At 41.4% G+C, this 22,769-nt stretch overlaps 1 protein-coding gene across 1 annotated transcript; it reads right to left on the bottom strand.

Annotated features, from left to right (window-relative positions):
• Window positions 1-644: 644 nt before the first annotated feature.
• map3k15 (mitogen-activated protein kinase kinase kinase 15) lies at window positions 645-22,604 on the bottom strand. The gene is made up of 30 exons (XM_070927962.1): window positions 22,289-22,604; window positions 19,622-19,761; window positions 19,269-19,292; window positions 18,935-19,012; window positions 17,429-17,622; window positions 16,861-17,029; window positions 16,626-16,732; window positions 15,381-15,551; window positions 15,086-15,198; window positions 14,440-14,599; window positions 13,668-13,818; window positions 13,457-13,564; window positions 12,890-12,939; window positions 12,520-12,615; window positions 12,263-12,350; window positions 12,041-12,174; window positions 10,997-11,124; window positions 10,515-10,645; window positions 9,958-10,063; window positions 8,643-8,800; window positions 8,297-8,480; window positions 8,032-8,209; window positions 7,102-7,276; window positions 5,625-5,810; window positions 5,313-5,418; window positions 4,923-5,163; window positions 1,942-2,054; window positions 1,744-1,850; window positions 1,548-1,624; window positions 645-1,029 (listed from the first exon to the last, which is right to left on the bottom strand). The coding sequence occupies exons 1-30, from the start codon at window positions 22,602-22,604 to the stop codon at window positions 936-938; spliced, it is 4,083 nt and encodes a 1,360-aa protein (XP_070784063.1). The 3' UTR covers window positions 645-935.
• Window positions 22,605-22,769: the final 165 nt, after the last annotated feature.

Genomic DNA, 22,769 nt, shown 5'->3' on the forward strand with positions numbered 1-22,769 from the left:
TATAACAGTTGGAATAAAAAAAACATTTAAATACGCGTACACACAGAGGAGAAAAGACAAGTTGCTTCATTAAGAATATAAAGGAAATCTTACACAACTAATGAATAACATGCATACAAATGTAGCGACAGTTCTGACGTGTGTGCGTGTTTCAATAAATCATCTCAATGTGGCTGCATTATTTCTTATATTTGTAAAATTTAAGGCATTGGGGCTTTTAGCTGAAGTTTGTCTTCGACAGTCACATGTGGAAGATCATTAGGGCAGTAGAGGGTTTGTGCATACGTGTGTGTGTGTGTGTGTGTATCCACGTTTGCACAGTTTTGGAATAACTTATAAGTGATGAAAGTAAAAACAAGGGGACGGACCCAAAAGGAAGATAAACGGAGAGATCAGTCTAAAGGTCTTGGAGACCTTACAAGTGGTTTTGAAAGTTTGTGAAATTTGCGTACAATATATGTTACTGATGGAGAGTTTGTGACAGACTTTGTAGTTTGCAGGAGCAGTTTGAAAAGTTTTTATGGACATTTTCAAACTTTTTTTCAGTGCAGAAACTACAGGGGGCGACGGTTTCATACTCAAAAGACAGATTCTGGCTGAAATATCACTTTAAACTGTTTCCATATTTGCTAAAATCCATTTTTTCTTTCAAAATCCTCCAACACAAACACACACTGTGGCACACATCACATTTAAATGCACATACAGATACATGCGGTAGTGCCTGCACTAAAGCGCTTTGGTCTGGTCAAGTGTGACACTGTATGGAGATCAAACAAAGACGCAGTCAGTCCTGTACAAACAACGCAGAGACTACGACATGAAAAAGGCACCGTGGAGAGGCAGAAAGGACAGATGGCCATGCAGGTAGTGTGCAGATGTGTGCGTGTTTCTGCAAAACAAGAGTCCTCCAGAGTTGTACTCCATGTATCCCATCATGCATCATCTTCCGAGCGTTCGTCGCTCCTCATCCTCTCTCGCTCTCGGTGCCGCTGGATGGCCCGCCAGATACGGCAGAGCACTCCACCCCTGAGGGAAAGAAGGGTTAATCGTGATGGATTGATGATGGATGTTGTGCTTTTAGAGGGGAAGACCTACGTCAGCTACTCTTGGAAGGTGATTTAAATTCAAATGAACACAAAGGTCTCATGAGGAAAGCCTGCATGTAACTGATTTTTATCGACGCACTGAAAACACATGTGGAACTTCCAAACACGTCTGATGGCACAACAAATGCCAGAAATGTGCAGCCTTGATAAAAATCTGCAACGTGTGCTACAATAAAAGCAGACCCATTAAGCACCTGCTGACTCTGCAGTGAAATCAGCCTGAAGCCTCGTAGACTTGAGAAGATTGTGTCTCAAAATCCATGAGACCGTGAGGCTGGCCACTAAGATTTAAACTCTCCAAAACTGCTACTTAACATGGAAGGTAAACGTCAAGGAGACAACAATGTAGATTCTGTGCATAAGTGCACATAATTTGTCAGCTGCCGAGAGTAGCTTGATTTGACGTTCCCTTCTTCACAGACGTGAGAGAGCGGATACCGTAGACGTAGACAGTGGAGATCATCTTTGGTAACGTCATTGAGAACGTCAGTCAGCGTGTATTCCTCCAGCACAAACTAGAATACAACACAGAGAGCCATCAGTTTAAAACCACACTTAACACACTGTGCTGGTGCTTGTAGGCAAAGAAGAGGAAGCAACAGACAAGGTGTTCAAAAGCCAACTGAGGCTCAACCTTATCTATGGTGTCAGCGTCTGCCCCCTGCTCTTTCAGCCAGTCGGTGAGCTGCTTGTCCGGCTCGTGATCCGCTGGGATGTGGAAGATGGAGGGAGGTGAGATGTCTGTAAAAAAAAAAAGAAAAAGAAATAAAAGTTGCAGAGGAAGAAAAGTAAAATAAAAAAAGGAATAATCAGTCAATCTGTGTGTGTTTACCTGGAGGTCTGTGTCGGACTCTGACCAGCTCCAGGTCGTGTGTTCTCTGCTGCAGCGTGGACTTCAGGACCTGCTGGTACTCCTTCTCCTTTTGCAGCAGCTCCTCCAGCAGCCTGCAGGGGGCACCACAGCAACAGTGACATCTGTTACAGTGAGCACTCGACCACACAGGTGTATATCATGGAGGGCTGAGATAGACAGCACAGATGAGTAGTTGCATGTTCTAACAAGAGAGCTGTCAAATAGATAGAAACGTTTCTGTTATTCAGACATAAGCAGCAATTACACTGAACAGTAGGAGCAAAAGAAACCTACACAACACAATTATCTACACAACTGTGGAGGAGAGGAATATTCCAGCTGTAGCTGACTGTAGCTTTGAGTCCCTGTTAATAGTATAACGTATATCAATATCCACTTCTATGTACAGAACTGGAACACACAGCATGACTAAAACATCTAGAAATATCATAGAGAGCAGAGGCTGGAAAGCATACTTGAATGTCCTCGTCAAGAATAAGCATTATTACACGACTCACATGTTCTGTGTCTAAGGAGCTCCTGGAACAGAAGATGGTTCATTTCAAAGGGTGAAAATTAAGTATAATGAGTGTGCTTTTGTGAAAAAACATGCTCGTCTCACAACACAATTATCTAAACTCTCCAATTTGTCCACCTCGGTAACTCTCTCCAAATCAGCGATAATGTTTTCTTCGTCATAAAGCCTCCTCACAGTTTGCCATACGAGGAAAAAAAGAGCCACCTTAAAGATAACATCCTCGTGTTTCCTCTTAACTGCAGAACTGTAGCCTGCACTGTTAATCTTCCAGATCAGAAACGTCAACAAAACTCCAAATTAAAATCTGAACTCTTGTTCAAACAGAAGCAAAAACAACAAAAGCCTGTGAGTGCAAATATGTTTTAGTGATGACGTTGGACAGCGCCGCCTCTGTCAACTGACAGGCGTGACCCAATAAACAAGATCAGTATGTATCAGTACATACTGATACTGATCATACACATACAGTAAATGGATATAACAACAACAACAACAAAAACATTCTCACGTCAATGACATTATTTAGCATATTTTTATTAGTCTGAAAAAAGCTTAAAAACTGGTGCAGCCAGGAAATAAAACTGAACAATTTTTAATTTCACAATAGACAGGCTAGAAACCATGACGCATACGGACACTAAATAACAATAAACAGCACTGAATATATTTTTGCAAAGGGCAAAAATCCTTACCGAGACCTGCAAACAAGAAAGAAGGATCAAAGGCATCCTGAGTCCTGAGCATAACCCAAAGTGTTTAATAATGCACGGCTGACAACAGTACTGAGGTGAAAAACAAACACAGACACGTCAACGATCGAAAGTGTGGGAATGTAAGCCAAGAGCGAGACTACACATTCATTTTAAATTCAAATAAACAAGAAAAAGGCGAAGTACTCAGGCAAACTGTTCTAAAAGTCCACTTTTACAACTCGGGGGTCACCTCAGTGCCAACTGTTTTGGAGGTGTAGTTTTATAATTAGTCTTTATTCCAGGAAGTCAACTACAAAAGAAGTTAATCACACCTTTGATCACATTTATCTTGCTGGTATTCGTAGAGACTTTGGTAAAAATGTACCAATTATTACAGACAATATTCCTAATTTCTGTGGCTTCATTATATAACAAGTGAGATTGACAGTTTTAGGATTTTTTTAAAAATAAATTCCCAGCAGTTCTTTCAGAAACAGATCTGTCAACTGATTTCAAATCAGAATCTTAGCAACATATTCTCAATTGTAAGAATTGGCCTTATGTCGTCTTAAAGTTTTCTCAGACAGCTATCACCTCTTCTAAATGTTAAATAATCTCTATGAGCTTTTGTATTGTACCGTATCATTGTCCTACTTATGTTTTATTGTGTTGTCTTTATTGGCACAATGCTGTTATATGCAGCTGTCTTTGCCAGATATCTCCTAAAAAAGAAAATGTAACTGTAGTGAGACTTTTATCTGGTTAAAAAAAAAGTTGTGATAATAACAAAAAAACATGACATTTTTCATTTTCTTCATTATTACTGAAAATGTTTAAATATTATATTAGTGTAAATACTGTGAAGCTCAGGTAAGGTTTTGCTGTGAAGGTGCCATCACCGCGTGGGATTTAGTGACAAACATCTATCACATGAAGGTACTGCATTCATGACATGCTTGTGTGTGTGTTTTCAGGTTTGGGTGTGTGCGTGTCCTGTGCATGCAGGTGCATCTCTTGTCTCCATCTCTTCCACTTCCTGCTACATGACTGATAGAGTGGAATTTCATCATCATGACTTCCATTCACACGACATGAGCGTGCCTGCAGCAATTATTGTGTGTGTGCGTACATGTTTGGATGGCACTCCCTCAACGCACATCAAAGGAAAACTAGAATTACTGAAGCAGTCAAGTTGCAGTTCACATCCGTGTCGGGTATAATATATGTAGTGAATACAGGGATTTGAATAAAAGGTATGAAGACGCTTGAAAGAATCAGAATTCAGAATGAGGCAGGAAGTGAAAGGCACAATGACCTTTGACATTTGAGTCAAAAGTGTCACCTATTCAGTTTCGGACCAACTGTGAAATATTTTTTAACATATTTTTCCAGGACATTATGATGTCACAGTGAAGTTGACCTTTGACCTATTTGGGTAAAAAAATGTCATCACTTAATTTCAATTCAATTCATTTCAGTTTTGTCATAATTATTACTGAGTTATGGCCAAAAACCTAATTGTGAGGTCACAGTGACCTTTTGACCTTTTGTGTCAGAGGCATAAAAAAAGCTGAGGCATACAACTTTATTGATATTTACACGTTGTTTTTGTGTCAAAGAATAAGACAACTTGACTTATTTCACATATCTTTAGCTTAATGTGTCTGTCTGTGTGTGTGTGTGTGTGTGTGTGTGTGTGTGTGTGTGTGTGTGTGTGTGTTCGCATGTACCTGTTGGTCTCCTGTTTGAGTCGCCCCAGCTGTGCACCCAGTTGATAATGCGAGCGCTGATGCTCCTGGGAGTGGGCGGAGTTTACCGTGCTGGCCGCAGAGTGGGCGGGGTCGGCTGTCGTCCCGGAGTCGTCAGCTTGAGGAGCTAAAACAGGACCAAACTCTGCCTCCTCTTCATCCACCTCGTCTTCCTTCTCTGCTCCCTCACACTCGGACGCCGGTCCAAAGTGGGTCTGCAGCTCTGTCAAAGGCACGTGTGGCACTGTGAACTCATTTCTTGTGACATTATATGAATATTACGAAGTATACAGTAGTTGTAAACATGCAGATGAAGGACAGAAGGTTTTGCATGTGGCCACTAGATGGCGGTAAACGTTCTGACTGGCCCACCTGGTATGAGGATGGTGATTGCAGCCTGCACAGCTCGGCGGATGATGTTATCCATAGCAAACATCCAGTGCGGTTTAATGTGATGGTTCCTCAGGACTTTGTTTACCTGAAAAACACAAAGAAACAAGATATTCAGTCCTCAGATGATTATCTAAGTACTGGTCTGAAATTACACAATCATTAGAGTTAATTTGACATGTCTGGATGAGTCAAATTAGCTTCCTTGGCTGTTTCGTAATGTGCCAGCACCAATTGATCAGGCCTACACTGTATTAGCTTATAATTTTTCCGGCTGTGTATGTGTGTGCTGACCGAGTCCTGGAAGCCAAAGAGCACCAGCTGTATCTGGTTGATGGAGGTGGAGTCGAAGTCCAGGTCCAGCTTGAGCTTGGAGATGGTGGCCGCCATGACGCGCCTCTCTGGGGAATGGATGAAGTCTCGTAGGATGCAGATGATCTGCTTGATGTGTTCGACGGACAGCTGGAGCTCTTCACTGCCCTATACGCACACACACACACACACACACACATATACACACACACATTTACATACAGAAGCTTACTGAGCCCATAAATATGAATGATAATAGTATAGCAGAAAGCACTCTACATCAAAAAAGATAAACAAATACTCACACTATGAATTTAAAGGCGCTTGAATGAGAATTTGTCATCAAAGCCTTTATTTGTAGGATTTTAAAATTGGACTTTTGCGCCCCCCAGTGGTAGTATCAGAAAAGACGCAGTGGCAGCAATGCAGGCTACTTTTCATACATGCAAGTTTTACATGAAAAGGTCCTGTGATTGGAAGTAGAGTGTCCTAATGGGCTAGAAAGAACTTACAGAAACTGAACACAGTGGTGGAAAGTAAGTAAGTACATTTACTGTACTTAAGTACTGTACTTAAGTACAATTCTGAGGTACTTCCTTTTTCTGCCACTTCATACTTCTACTCCATCTACATTTCAGAAGCAAATATGTTTCTTTTTACTCCTCTACATTTATTTGATAAATTTAGTTACTACTTCATTTGCAGATTCAGATTAATAACACAGAATAAAATTAATCAATACATAAAAATGATATTTTAAAATAAAACTAGGAAGGAAATTAACAAGCTAACAAGCAGTATATCAAGTAGCTCAAATTAGCCCCATTTTTACCAGCTTCAACATTAAAGTAAGGTACACATTAATGCAAGTACTTTTGCTTTTGATACTTTAAGTATATTTTTATGGCAATACTTTTGTACTTTTACATAAGTAAACATTTGAATGCATGGCTTTTACTTGTAACAGTATTTCTACACTGTGGTATTGCTACTTTTACTTAAGTACAAGATCTGACAACATGGCCATAAGTTACATAAACCTCATGCAAGCCACCTGATTTTTGTTTTCATTTATTTATTTTTGCCAATTTGCTCTGAATCGTATCCCTCTATTAGGGTTTCCAAACCGGACTCTAGGCTGACTTTCTTAAACAGAACTAAAAGCTCCCATATGTTTTAATGACCGTCATTATTTGAATCTTTGTAGAATTGCAAGTGAAAGTGAAGTTGCTTTTATCCCTTCGTTGCACATCCCTGTGTCAGATCTGTGAGAGGGGGTAATGATATGCCAGTGTATCTTTTTTGGTATTACCATGAGGAGTTGCAGATGTCAGAATTGTTCTAATCATATTCATAGGAAGGAGACTATTACTTTTTATTATTACATATTTACTTAATTACTTAATTAATCTAGTTTGTAAATGTATTTATTTTACGTTAGCCTGTGTCCCAAACACACCTGGATGTGGTTCTCCTTCAGGTTGGAGATGACCTTTGCCTGGTCGTCATTGAGGACCTTGAACAGGATGGCCCGTCTCTCGCTGTCCTTCTTCAGCAGGAACAGACCGCTGTCCCTGTCCTCAGGGGAGGGGGGGGCACTGCGGTCCTCCGACACCGAACCCTCATCTGGAACACTGCAGCACACACACACGCACACAGAGTGATCTCACTGCAATATAAAATAACAAGTGGAGTACACAAGTGATTTACAACCGCATGACGCGCCGTGCAGTTTATTTACAGATACAAGCCTCTCCTGGCTACTATGTGTGCCCAGGAAAGTGCAGAGACAGCATGAGTCAGCACGGCTGGACGTGCACGTATGTATGCACACAAATGTGTCTGTGCATGTGCAGATGCGCGTGTGATGGTGCGTGTGTGCTCAGCCGCCAGCTAAAGCTCATAAACTTATCAGACCTCATTATATCAGTGTTGTAAAAAGCAGCGGAGCGCTCTGTGAGCACAATAAGGCCACCTGCCACCCCTACACACCGACTTATACACACACACACACACACACACACACACACACACACACACACACATTCACATCTTTTCACATGAGCTGCGCTGTCACCAGAAACACATACTTTTAATATTGTTAGAGTATGTCATATATTATTTTTGCATTCAGAATAAGCATGACTGTTACAAGAAGGCTAATCTGAGGCCATCCAAGTTGACTGTGTCAGGTCAACATCAGTGTTGGAGTCAGTAAAGATCCTTTTTAATGCAAATTCAGCAAAGCAGTAGCTGCTGAGACAAAGCAAATCCAATACGTTTTAAGAAATCTGAGCCCCACTTCTGAAGTTCGGATCTCAAAGTTCTGTAAAATCTATAAACTTGACCTGAATGAACTCACTATCTGCTCTCAAACACGCATACACACCTCAGGTAGTTGGAGTTGGGCGGTTTGAGGAGGTTCTCGGAGCCAGAGCTTTTCTTCTTCTGGAAGAAAACATCGTGTTTGGAGTCGCAGTCCGGGCTCACAGAACCGTGTTCACTGCTGCTGCTCCCGGTGGCCTCGCACTGCAACTGCACCGGCAGGGAAACGTTGTGGATGTAGTCTGCAAAAAAGTCAAGGAAAAGAGACTTTAGGTTACTGTCTGGACAGAAAATGGAGGGAGGTCAACACTGGAAAAACGTGTGTTTACCTGATGGTTTGAAGGCGATCTTGCTCTTCTTGCCCTTGGTGTTGTGTCTGACAAAAGTGTCTCTGAGGAGGTCCGAGGCGATGGCTCTCTTGTGAGGGTCCGGCTCAAAGCAGCGCAGGATGAACGACTTGGCCTCCAATGACAAGGACTCAGGGATCTCTGGGTGGATCTTAAACATGCCCACCTGCAACATAAAACCAATTTGTTTAAGGACTCACTGAGAGAAAGTTTACAAAACCCAGGTTCATTTTCTTCCAGTGTTTCTAATAAAAGATTTAAGATACATCTTTTCTACAACAACAACATCCCTCCCGTAGAGGCGAATACATGCACAGTCAATAACCACCTTAAACATGGCCGCCTGTGGTTCTCCCAGCTCATGAAAGGGCGGTTTTCCAGTGGCCATTTCTATAATGGTGCATCCCAGGGACCAGATGTCAGCTGGGGCCCCGTACCCTCGAGGGCCCTTATCAATGATTTCTGGAGCCATGTACTGCAGAGTACCTGCAGACAGAGAGGCAGATAGTAATCTAGAGCAACCGTTTCTAAAAGATAAGTGGAGGCAATCAACTGAAACTGAGAGCAAAAGCTGGAGTTTATTACAAACCCTGGTTTAATCTCACTGGAGGTCTTATTCCAAAAAGAATTCATCTGTAATTAGTGTATTCATGTACAACTTGTTTTTTAAATCCAAATGTTTATAGTACACAAATTGGAGCAGAAGATAAAAATTTGCTATCAAAATTCAACATTACAGCTCATTTTAATGACTGAAAAAAGACACGAGATTAGAGTTATTTTAGTCCCAAAAAGTGAGTTCAGAAGGATTTGCTGATTATGTTTTATTTTATCTCTGCAGCCGGTAATTCTGAGCAGATTTGGCATTTGCGGTCTGCTCTAAATGCTGATGTAAACAGTGAGAGACAGAGCGAGCTATAAAAAGACAGAGTCAGAGGAGAGAGAGGGAAGCAGCAGAGGAGAAACAGATAAGGACACACACACACACACACACACACACCTGCTAATGAAAGGTAAATACCCTTCTGCCTCTGCTTGATTAACTAACCTAATTACACACCTCGCTGGCTGCTGGAGAAGGCCAGATGGCCAATAAATGTGTATGCTCGTATGTGTGCACACGCACATTCGTACACGCTCGTGTGTCCGAGTGTTTCCATAGAGGCTGATAGTGACTCTTGACATTTTGAGGGTCATTTGATATTTACACTCATCGTCCGCAGCATTTCTATGACTCCATTTATGCAGTGCCCACTGAATTACTTGTCCAGTCTTGTGATGTGTGCATTTTCTTTTTCTCTAAGCCATCACTGGAGCAGATTGTCCATTTTGTTTTAGACAAATTGTTTACTAAAGCTTCATGTGGAGGAATACAGTGTTATTTTTATGATAATTTAGTTGATTTTATGTTAAAAAGGGAGAAAGAAATAATTTGTCTCAAAAGCACAGATTCATCAGATGTTCACATCTGGATTTCCTTTGTTATATTATGTTGGCGCTCCATCAAGTCCATTTCTATTTGAAAATGTAATCTGGGGATTCTGGGACGTGCCAGTTACAAACAAACTACATGTATGTTTTTGTGTACAAGACATTAGCAGCACAACAATATAGTTGATTGTAGGAAGAAGTAAACAAGTTACCAGTGAATGTCTCTGTACAGGGGTTGACTCCTGCCAGCCGCTTGGATGTACCAAAGTCTGAGATCTTCAAGACGCCACTGTAGGTATTCACCAACACATTATCACCCTAATGGAGGACAGACAGACAGCGAGAAAGCAGGTTTATATACAGTAAAGTGGGCAGAGATTCATTCACATAAAGTTAACCCTCACTTTTTACCATGAAAAAGCTCTACACATTATCTGCATTATAGCACCCAAATAAGCAGTAGCTTCACATGCGGTCCCAAATGCCAGTGGAGGTAAGATGTTGGATTATTTGCTGGTGTTCTCACAGGCATTTGACTTGACTTGTATAATGTATAACGTCATAATGTTCGAGGTGGATCTGTCCCTTCAGGAACAATAGACCTTTTTTTCTTGCCTGGAGCTTTAAGGGAAAAGAAAGATACAAATCCATGGCTGTAATATGTTAAAATGATCCCAAATCGAATCATTGCCACATCACAGCGATGTTACACTTGACCGAATCACAGACTGTGTTGTATGAAGGTCTTTTTCGACGCGCTTCCTCGTACCTTGATATCTCGGTGGACGATCTGGTTCTCGTGCAGGTATCGGAGCCCCTCCAGGATCTGTCTGGTGTAGAAGATTATCGTCGCCTCCTTCAGCGGGCCCCATTTGGACCGCAGCAACGCAGACAGGCTTCCTGGAGAAAGGAGAGAAGGAGTGTCCAAAACCTATCATGAAATGGGAAGACGACCAAGCAGTTAGAGAGACCGCCCAGTAACCGAGAGGTCACAAGCATCGATCTCTGAAAAACACAATTTGTCCATCATCAGGTCTGAGCTGTGTTTTAGTTTCTTTAACAACAATATACCTGCACAGTAAAGCACAAAGTACACACAGTATGTATGATCTGTTGTGGTGTTTCTTCTGAGAAATGTTCTGTCTAACCTATACCATATACTATAACGACTTTCTAAGGATTTAAAGTTTTCCAACCAAAACTCCTAGTCCTGTAATTGTTTTACCATCTGTCTCTCTCGTACAAACACACCTCCAGGCACTTGTTCCATGAAGATCTTGATGTATCCGTTCTCAGAAACGGAGCCCAAATACTGAACAATGTTCCTGTGCTTCAGGTACTTGTGAAGGGCAATCTCCTCATGAAGGGGCTGGGAGTACCTGATTCACAGAGACACAGAAGAAGAACCAACCCTTTATTTACTATATACATCTTCATTTACTATCCCTTGCCCCATAATTCAAACATCTGGTGTTAAATTACTCTTTAAGCTGCTGTTAAAAATAAAGAAATATAGATAAAGAGAAATATGGTACAAGAAAACTACCACAAGACTACCACAGTTCTCTTACGGGGACTCTGACTGTTCATTAAACCCCTCCCCCAAACAGCGATTGTCCAATCATGGCTTCGCAACCATAACTTGGCAAATCAGGCCGATCAGGCTAAAGACTTATCCACATTACCAAGTGCATGGGACTGTAGTAAAAGCAATACTTTAAATCACCTTCACAAAACCCATGTGTTGCTTGTCCAAGTATATTTTTAGTATAGTTAGCATCCACCCAGGATAAGAACAAAACATTATAACTACATTTTTATTTATAATAAATATAATTATAATTAATAGTGTACTATAATATGGGGGCTAACTAGCTTTAGCCTCAGTCTTTTAGCATTATTATCATGTATGTAGCATATGTTTGTACATAGTTTTCAGGTTTTCAGGGGGAACATTAGAAAGTCTGCTGGACACATTTTCAACCAACTTATGGAGCTAACGTTAGCTTAATTAACTAGCTAGCTACAGATGATCAAATCTGTCAGTGACTGTTGAAATATCAGCTAACAAAATTGATGGTCGCTGATTAGAAATGAGAGGCCTGCTCTGTCTTTGAGTCTGAGACTTTTGAGTGACACTTGACAGGCTTAGCAACAGTAACTAAGGGGCAATCCTGTGAGGATAAAACAAAATGGAAAAAACGTTTTCCTACATCTTTTTGAATGTAGCATGGGATGAACTCGGATCACTTTGGGTCACTACAGGTCATCGTCTTTCCACACAAACACACCTACCTGCTGTCTCTCTCAGGGATCTCTTTGATGGCGATTCGGACCTGGTTGCTGAGGTCTCTCCCAGCATACACCACTCCATAGGTGCCCCGTCCCAACACCACCCTGTCCCCTGTCTCATTGGTGTCATACTCATACTGTAACACACACAGAAACACACATATTCTTAATCAACTGGACCTATAAAGATGGATATTTACTGTAAAATAATGCTGCACCCCCGACCTCTAGTGTATCTCCATCTCCTTCCCCCTCCAGCTCCACAGAATTCCCCGTCCCATCAGATATCATCTCTTTCACCATGGAGCAGAACCTGGAACACACATATACAAACAGCCAGACACAAACATTATAACATTATTATTTCCAATCCATGGCCATCAGGTCATGTTGCAATACAATCGCACATACATACAGTACGAACACAAACGCAGACAAACACACACACCTACACAGACACATCAAGAGGTGTGTGTCCTCACCGACCGCACTGTTCCTCAGTGGAGAAGTAGATCTGGAAATCATCTGAGTTATCGTGGACGTAGAGGAAGCAGCAACGCTCGTCAAACTTACTGATGCTGCAGACGGGAGAGTTAGAGTAGATAAAAGCTTGGATTCATTCAAGTGAAACCGTTTTTCACAGTTTATTTTGAAATGCAGCAAAGCATGATACATGATAAACTAGTTCATCTGACATATTTCGATATAAAGGACTTTCCAACCCAAAATTAGGAGCATCTCTTATAATAATGAACCCAAGTAAACAGTGAAAATAATACTGCATAATGTCATTTTGGGAACTTTTGCATTCTCATTTTATTCACCTGTAACTTTCCATTCATACATTCATACCTAATGCCTTTGATGGACATTGCAGTGAAGTTCCATTCATGGATCCCTTTCTGTAATGAAAGTGAATGACGTTTTTAATTTGAACATTGTTCACATTTGTGTAGATTGGTCACATGTTCGACCAGGACTCACTCAAAGTCACATTTTTAAAATGGGTAAGAAACAGAAGGAGATAGCACAAAATTAGTCAGGTTTCCTACCAAACGTAGCGCAAATCTTAACCAAACCTCCAGAAAATTGGCAAAAGAAAACGTGAATGAATGTGCATTTCCATCTATTACCATTGTGCAAATATTAACATGTTGATTTATCAAGATAAACAACTGATGGCGCTAATTCCCCAGTCAGGTGCCATTAAACCAGTCAAACCTCAAACGGTGGAAAACCATGTCAATGGAAACATGGCATTTATGTATGTTTCATGTTTTAATTTGAGGAACCTGATCACTCCACATAGATCTGATGTTTTCACACGAGCAGAAGCTTGAGTGACGATCAAGTCACAGTTTATTTTCTTTAGTTTCTCTGTCTGTTTCCATTGCACTGTGTCGCATTTTTCTTTCTTACTGTTTCGGCAGGAGAAACATGCCAGATAGAGACGTTCTTCTCTTCGGCCTCGTTGTTAATGGACACATAGGAGGGCTGGTAAACCTTAGTTGGCTCCAGAATCAACACCTGTAACAGAAAGAGAAAAAGAAAGAATGACAGGCATGTTAGCATGCGTCTCTGAATATCTGATCGAGCACATTTGAGTGTTTGCGTTTGTGTGTGTTTGTACTGGAAACCGCAGTCGATTGGTGGTTCCCTGCGTGGCCTCTACGATGATGTCCATCCAGAAGTTGAGTCTCTCCCGCTGAGGAGAATGCTCCACTGTCTGCTTCTTAAACCTCTGGATCAACTGCAGGTTCTGCACCACCGACCGCAAATACCTGGAAGAAAATACACAATAAAACAAATCATATCAAATCACATCACTGTTTCCATTAAACTGAAAGCACGGAAACAAGACAACCTGGAAAATAACAATAACATGAGTTTTATGGAATTAAATCATAAACGGACCGGCAACAAAGATCAAGAAGCACCTGTAAATACACTCCATTTCCCCAAATTGTTGGATATTATTTGGATTTTTGTGTCATGCTTATAGTAACTGAAAGGTTATAGGAATGTTTTTTTGTGATCAACCAGAGTAAATAATCACACAAATAAGACTCAAAAATATGGATTTTTCTGGAGGGAGTTTGGTCAGCTAGCCATTATAGGAGCCTCCTTTTAGTCCTCCTGTAGTCACCTGGTCACTTGTATTTATAAAATGCACAACATAACAGTGACTAAAACACAGTTGTTTTGATTAATAACAGGCATTTCATTGACTAACAGAGTCTATTTCCTTGACAGTGATTATTCTGTAGAAATACAGTAGCTTCAAACATAAAAGTGCTTTTCGTCAGACCACAAATGGAATATTTTAATTGTACTAATAAAAGAATGTGTGCTCATACGGACAAAATAGAACAGAAACTGTTTTGTAATGTGAACGCCTTTACCAGAGAGGCGGCTTGAGTTTGAAGAGCTTCTCGGCAGCCTGAGTGGCTTTAGGGATGTCGTTAGCTAGCATGCTAACGGTGAAGAACTGGCCCACGTCCCAGTAGTTATTCATTTTCTCCAGGGAACCTTTGCGCCCCAGCAGACTGTTCAACCTCACACCTAAAACATCAGATTATAAGTGTGAAAACATTGCAGAATACAGGTCTGTCCCTTATCAGTCATATCCTTTATTTATTTATTTTTAACCAAATACCATTGAGCTTAATTTGGACAGCAAAGGAGGACCAAACAATTACTTTCCTGCAATCTCCGTATTCTTAATTCTATACTATAGTAGTTGTTGTATATGCTATCTACCTTAGCATACTGCAGTTTAACTCAAACGAAGCAGGCTTTGTAGCCCAGCTAGCTTGTTTTGTTCACATTTACTTTGGATGCTAGCAGCTTAGTTTGCAGGTATTAGTTATCAGGTAATTACGTAACCTTAAAATTACAATACTGAGCCCAAAATACACACTTTCTCCATGTATTGATACTCTGAAACTGAATTAAGTCACAGTGATTGCAGATAATGGACGATTGAAGTTCCATGTGTCCTGGCTTGACAATCAATCAAAGGGGGTGTCAGGCTCAGGATCCTCTTACCTATTTTTCTCAGTTCAATGGAGCTCTCAAACTGTTGGCCAGCAACTATGAGGAGGACAGCCAAGTTGATACCAGAGTAGAGAGTTGGCTGGAGCTCAAAACCCTTTCTGTACCTGCAAGTGGGGATGACACACTGATTAATAAATGCATGTAATTCGATGCAGATAATTTTGATAGCATGTGGAAAGGATTCTCAGCATCTATTTTAAGCCAGACAGATGAGATATATTCCTGAAAAAGCTGTACAAAGTTGAATTGCGAGTGTGTGTGTGTGTGTGTGTGTGTGTGTTCTCACCACTGTATAGCGTTGTCCCTGTTTTTGGTGTCTTTGCAGTCCGAGTCCAGGAAGATGTCCTTGTATATTCGTCCACAGAGGCAGAACATGTCCGGCGCTGGATGTTCACACGACTGCAACACCTGCAGCATCACTCTGAGAGCCTGCTCCCTGTCACCGGGACTGTTCCTCCTGCACACATACAGATTTATAAATTAATGTAAGGCTAACAGTTGTGTTGGACTACATGGTGAATTGTTATTTTCTGGGATTAAGTCATTTAATGATTAGTCTTAGTCTACAAAAGCAGTGAAGTTGAGACAAATTGGTTAAAAAGGTTATTAGGCTAGCTAGCAAACTGTAACATATAGAAATGTCATGCCTTTATGTTTGATTAGGCTGTTCATATTTATAGTATATTAAAATCAGTAATAAAATCCCCAATTTAATACATAAATATCATCATTAAATATGTGATTTAAAGATAGCTTAACCACCCAAAATCACACGAATTCCACTAGAGTCAAAAGCTGAGATGGCAGTTAATGCTACTCTGCTAACGTTTGCTAGTTACCGATGTTTAACGTTAGCTGGGTTTTTATTTGACCACCATGACTGGATTTAGCCGCTGCCACATTTAGTTGTATGGAATAATTAACTGAATTACCAAGATTAGTTCATCAGAATGGGTATTATTCAATTAAAGTTACTGAAAAAAACAAAACTAGATTTAGTTAAGCTTTAGCTCAGGGCTAGCTGTGGCTATCTCCCCAGCTAGCTTACACTTGATTTATGTCTCCTGTTAGCTGTCTAGTTGTCTGTCTCTGTGACAATTTATGTGCTGATTTAACAGAAATTACACATCTCTGTGGCAAAATAATTTCCTTTATAGTAAGAAAGCCACAAATTTAGATTTTGGCCTTAACTTAATTAAATATGTAGCTAGTTACTGTGTTTTGGTTTTCTAGGGCAGAATACATAAAGGGACGATTAGTTATGGCTTAAATGTAAAGGGAAAAAAGGAACCTACTTCCTCCTTTTGGATCAATATAATTTATCTAAATCTTATCTTAAACAAGTTTCTGCACCTATCCAAAGCAAAGGTTGTGTCCAAAGTAAAGCTGATTCAAACAAAAGATGTTGGCGAAAAGGGAAGTGAAAGTCCCTTTTAGTTAGAGGCTAAAATGCTTGGCAGTAAAAGCTTCCTTTGGCACTCTGTGAATGGATTCTCCTCTAGGCCCGAGTTTGAATCCAGCTTCTGTGTACCTGTTGAGGGCGAAGGCATAGTGGAACTGGATCATGGGCTGGGTGGCCAGATCACAAGTGGGCAGCATCTCCAGAGTCTGCACCAGCTTCACCATGGCATCGTAATCCTGGTGATGGTCACATAAAGGGAAATTATATTCTTACATTGCATGTATGTGTTTAGTAAAGGGTTAAGGGTTAGACTACATTATGCATATTTTTTGATACATAAATGAAGACCATGCTGTGTTTGTACCTGTATGTCTCTGTAAGAAAACAGCAGGTTCATGACGATGTCCTGGGTGAGGACCTCTGTGTTGTCGATTCGGAGTTTGATACGAGAAAGCTCCTTAGCCAGCTCCTCTCCCTGGTACTTCTCTCTGGCCTTCCTGATGTCATTTAGCAGGGTGTCCTTAAAGGAGGCACTGCAGACAGAAAATATGAAAACCACAATGATCTCGTTGAAATGCTCAAAATCCTCACTTTGGCAAGGCCGTGCTCGTCGTCTAAAAAAGTCAGCTCAGAAAATGTTTAATACAAGGTGAGGAGAAACAAGAACACACGAAGCTGCTAATTATGTGAGTGGAAAAAAATGGAAACATTAAATTGTGGTATTAAAAATGTCCTAATGCAGTTAGTTTTTCTCTCAAAATAAATCCACAGATTCAAAGACAATGTGCTTTTTGGATGATGCATTTGTGGGTTAATTTGGTCAACCTACAAGCTAAACCTAAAAATATCACAGCTGCATATTGGAGCCATTCAAGCGACCCCCCCCCCCCCCCACCTACATATACATGCACTTATGTTTAAATGTGTCTCACCAGGATGTGACGTGAATGTCCTTCAGCAGGCTGGTGAAGCGGTCAGTCAGGGGGACACAGAGCGGCCCCAGCAGGTTGTCCCAGCTGGGCTGCATGTACTCACTGGCCCTGCGCTGGGCGTCACTCTCACAGCACATATACTCATGGTTAGGAGTCACTATGTAGGGGATGAAGTAGTAGTTACCACTGGATGCCTGGAAGGAGAAAGGGACAGAGTTTTTATGTCAAAGGAAAAAGAGGACTTAGATTTTAGTGTGAGTACCGGTGCTTTTAAATGAATCAGATAAACACACATGCCAGATGTGGAAGCCAGGTGTAAAAGGAGTCCAGGCAAGGAAAAACAAGAAGAGGGTGGGAGGGTGAGGATTATAGAGTGATTAATGAGGAGGATTAGTACGAGCAGAGGATAAGGACACCACTGAGATCATCTGGTAGCATGACCACATCAGCAAAGGTTAGCACAAGTAAAGAGGCTCACGTGGCTGTTAAATATCCAGAACGGCACGTTTGTTTGTTTGTCCTTTCTTTTTTATTTCCTTTTTCTTTCTCATTAAATCTCTTTTCTTATTCTTTATTTTCATTTCTCCTCCCATTTCTTTCTTCATCTTCCAGTTCTTTTGGGCTGGCTGGGTCTCCATGGTGACAAAGAAAACAAAACTTATTCCCCTGGTGATTTATGCACGTAAACACTGACAATAGGGCACGATGTTCTCACAAATGTTCTCATTTGTTTCATACAGCATTCTTTTAAAACTACCAACTATTCTTAATCCCAGTGTTGGAGTTACCAGGTCTGTAGTTGGATTTTTAGACACTTTTTCTCTGAAAACGGCTGCACGTTGCGACCAAAAACTACGTTAGCTACGTTATGAGAGCGGTGAGAGTGAACCAGAACAGTAAAGTTGCGGGCTGGACGGCTAAATAATGAGCTGAAAGTCACTGTAAAGCTCTGTAAAGCCGAGGGGAGCTGCAGATTCACATTGTCACATTGTTTTCACATTGTTATTTGATATATTGTAATAAAAATGTAAATTATAGCTGCTTTAAAAAACAATGCTATTGTCCATAACAGTAACAAGTGATAGAGATGGCTGACAACGTTCAGACTCACAAAGCTACAGCGCCCAAGAATCACTTTGAAGTAGAAGATGAGCACTCTGAGTGCAGGATATGTTAACTTGGCGTCCTCCTCTGCAGAACAGAGCACCATGAACTTTATCATCTCATCTAATAGGGGATAGTGGCTGTTTTCAAGTCACAGCGCAGCTAAAGTTGAGATACCATCATCATCAAAACATAAGCTGCAGAGTGTCCGCCATGTCCGAGACTCATTTTATCCTTCTTTGGCTTTGCTAACATGCTGTTAGGGCATTTAATGTTTTCAAGTTATTCACACAACATCCTATGGGGAGGTCAGTGTTTTTTAGCCCCTCCTCCACACCTGTTATTATTATTAGTCTGCAAGGAAATCTCCCAACATGCAACCTGGTGCATCATGGTACCTACTTTATTGCGCAATCCAGAGCCTCTGTACTCTGGAGGCAACTGAACCCAGGGAAAACCTACCGCTGGAGAACGAGTGGCCTTCTCCACACACACACATAGACACACAATACATACATTAAAAACTAGTTACTAATTAATTAAGTTTCTCATTTTAGGACGTGTGTCAGAGAGAGAGAGAGAGAGAGAGAGAGAGTGAAGGCATGTAGATATGCATCCCTGCATGCATTTGTGCATGAAAGAATGAAGAGCACTTGTCACAAATATTATCCCACAAATAGCACGAGAGTGTGTGCACATAAATCACTCTGAAGCACACACACACACAGAAACTTACTGTGTTTTTCTGTGCCACCATGTCCTGTAACGACATAAAGCAAAGAGCAAGTGAGATTGGATTTCAAGACTGGACATCGGAGCTACTGAGTGTATTCTTGTGTACTCTTGAGTTGTACTGCCACATAACTACTTCAAACAGCTGTTTCCTTTTGGCGGCACAGTGCAGGACTGACTGTACTGTACACACACACACACACACACACACACACACACACTAGTCCGTAAATAAGTTAGTGGATCACTTTGTTCTAAGGAGGTGTGAAGGAATGGCATCCATGAACTCTAAATACAGCGGTAGCAGATTCAAAGAAATGTGTGTGTGTGTGTGTGTGTGTGTGTGTGTGTGTGTACCTTCAGTGACTGGGCAGTGTCAGGGTCAGTGTCGTGGTACAGGATGACGTTGTTGGCCATGTCAAAGCTCTCCCTCACACCCAGATGGTAAAACAAGGAGGGCTGCCGAAACACATCGCTCATGTCCACAACCGCGATGTCTGGAGGGAGGCAGAAGAGACGACCACGAGGATGCCCATAACGGTGGTGACGACAAAAAAAGCTCATACTTTCACGTAAATACAATCAATTTCTTAGTACAATGTTCAACCACATACTCTGAGATTACCAAGACTGAAGCACTACAAGCTCTACTGGTTCACCTGACGTCTGACCTCAGTGGTGAATGTTTTTGCAGGAAGCATTTAAGTGTTTTTTAAGACAACGGAGGTGACAGTTGGAAGCTCCTGAAAATCCTTTATTGGCGCTTTCCGATCCACGTGATCGCACATGAACAAAAACACATGGCAAATAAGACATCAAGAAAAACGAGGAGCTTCCAGGTGTCTGTTTGTTGTGTCTCCCTGGAGCAGTTTGGAAGCCATTTGTTCACGATTGCATTGTATGTGGATAAAAAAAAGAGTGAATATAATCCTTCGCTGGAGATGTTTTCATGATTTGCTCATTCCAACAGAGAGACCAGACATGCCTCAAGCATACCAAATAATATGAATCTGAATCGTGTGCAGACATAACCGGGGCAGCTTTTATCAAGAGGCAATAATTATACACCTAAAATGCATAACCAAGTTGAGCTTGTTGAGCGCTGCCTACTGCATTTTAATAAAGATCCTGAATGCATCAATTGAAACAACAAAGAAATAGCAAGTAAGTAGTAAAATGTCTCTCTCTGTTAACAAGACTGAGAGTTTACAGCCATGCTAGGCTGCACTTAAGCACAGTCGTGCTTTGAGCTAAATGGTAACGTCAGCATGCTAACATACTCACAATGGCAATGCTAAGATGCTGATGTTTAGCAGGTAATTTTTACCATGTTCACCATCTTGCTAACATTCGCTAATTACCACTGAACTCAAACTCCAGCTGAGGCTGATGGGAATATCGTTAGTTTGGTCATAAATATGGACCTGGTGATGGTGCTGGAAGAAAGGTCAGAGGACCAAAGTTCGAAAATTCATCCTCGGGGGACCTTGAATAACTGTACAAAATTCCATGGCAATCCATTGAATTGTTGTCAACACATTTCACTAAAAATGTCAACCTGATGGTGGCGCTAGAGGAAAAGTCAGGGGATCACCAAAGTTATTAGTATACAATCTCTGGGAACCACGAATATCTGCACAAAATCGGTTGTTATTTCAGTCTGGACAAAAGGGTGGCTCAACCAACCGACAAACCGAAATCGTCCACCTCAAAGCCGCTAGCATGGCTAATGAAAATGCATTTGACGTTAGCAATCTACTTGTCAGATGCTAGATTAACATCAGGGTACATGTTGTACTGTACTGTGTATACACACAGTAGGCGTCAAAAGACTCTCTGACATGTCATGGCAGGAAAACCAGGTTTCCCAGTCCCAGCCCTGCATTGTGCATCCAGGCTCTGTGGCACAGCTTACTGGGAGACTTCAGTGGCGCTGAGCCTTCATGAATGCAATGAGTCATACCTGCGCTTTACCTGCTATGACAAGTCGAATATCTGGCATAAAAAAAGGTTTTGACTCCCGACAATCAGCTAAAAAACTTTTCTTCTCTGTTGTTGTTGTATTAGCAAAAAAACGTGTAGCATAAAAATCATGGCAATCTTGCTATCTTTTAACAATACTAATGGATGTAAATTGTTCATAAACATGCCATGGGTTGATTTAAATGCCTCTTTTAGCCAAACCTAAACACTGGCAGCAGATACTGAGCGAGTCAGAGCTGTGAGAAGATGAGGAACTGAGAATTTAAACTGCCTTCCTTTTCAGATTATCTTCCTTTTTAATAAAACACTCTCACACAATCTGCTCAACTACCCTCGATAAATAAAGGTGAACGCTCTGAAATCCTAATGCCCACTAGAAGCTAGACTGGTGAAAGATGATGGTGTGTGAAGGCAGGTACAGGCTAGTAGTGTGTGTGAGAGAAATTATCTGTGAGATATGAATGAGTTAGAGTAGTATATTATTAAAGGCAATCCTAGTAATTTCACGATAGACTTACTGCACATATAAAAATATGCATATTCCCAGCAGGGATTTGGTTATTTACTGGTAAAAAGACATGTAGGTTGCATATAGTGGTGTACTCAGATCATAGTAGCAAGTAGCAATACCACATAGAAATACTCTGTCCTGCATTCAAACTTTTACTTACAAAAGTATTAGCATTAAAGTACCAAAAGCAAAAGTAGTCATTATGCAGAATGGCCCATTTAAGAACAAAATATTATATTATTGGATTATAATTATTGATGTATCGACGTGTTGCAGCTTTTAACTACTTTATGCATAAAGTGTGTGAAGTACAGGTACCTCAAATTTGTACTGAAGTACAGTTTGAGTAAATGTACTTTTCAACAGCATTTCAGTATCTGTTTCCACAGGCAGTCAGGACTTCATAGCCTACATGCTGTTTAAACAACTTTTATGCAATTTATGCGAATAAAACGGAGTAAATTATACTCCAGTTCGAACCTCGACGACTCTGTCTTTTAACTTCTAAAAGCTGTTTCACGGACACACACCTGCATCGTAGAAACTGTCCAGCACTGATGTTTCTCCAAAGTCCAGCCGGCCGAAGGTGACGGTGGTGAGCAGTGCGCTCTCCGAGTCGCAGGCCCTCTGCAGACACTGCAGAGCTCCGGACTCCGGGCTGCTGGCCATCACCGCCTTCAGCCCGTCGTTCAGGACGTACACCACCCGCAGGGAGCGCTGCTTGGCCGGTGGGCAGGGGCTGGACACGTCGCCCCTCTCCCGGTCCCGGTCCCGCTCCACCACGCACACCCCGGCGGAGTGCTCTCCTCCCATGTCGGCCACTTGCGCGCTCTGCCCCGTGTCCATAGCGAGAGTCTGGGAAGTGTTTCTGCTTTATCCACCTCTCCCTCCCGCTACTTCCTTTATTCTGTCTTCTCCGTGTTGTCCTCCTCTCGCTCACTTGTTGCGCACCTGTAGTCGCAGGAGAGGAGCGCGTCTGAGTTTGTCCCCCCGCATCTCCGCCTCATTAAC

This window comes from Enoplosus armatus, chromosome 21 (assembly GCF_043641665.1).
Source record: "Enoplosus armatus isolate fEnoArm2 chromosome 21, fEnoArm2.hap1, whole genome shotgun sequence".
In the NCBI taxonomy this organism is placed as follows: Eukaryota; Metazoa; Chordata; class Actinopteri; order Centrarchiformes; family Enoplosidae; genus Enoplosus; species Enoplosus armatus.

Bases quoted from the DNA above. Each gene is read 5' to 3' on its own strand.
- map3k15 (XM_070927962.1), bottom strand. From the start codon at position 22,604: ATGGACACGGGGCAGAGCGCGCAAGTGGCCGACATGGGAGGAGAGCAC. The intron at 12,940-13,456 runs GTAAGAAAGAAA...CTTTCATTACAG, and splicing joins ATGTTTCTCCTGCCGAAACA to AAAGGGATCCATGAATGGAA. The intron at 5,419-5,624 runs GTCAGCACACAC...TGTGTTTTTCAG, and splicing joins TCTTTGGCTTCCAGGACTCG to GTAAACAAAGTCCTGAGGAA.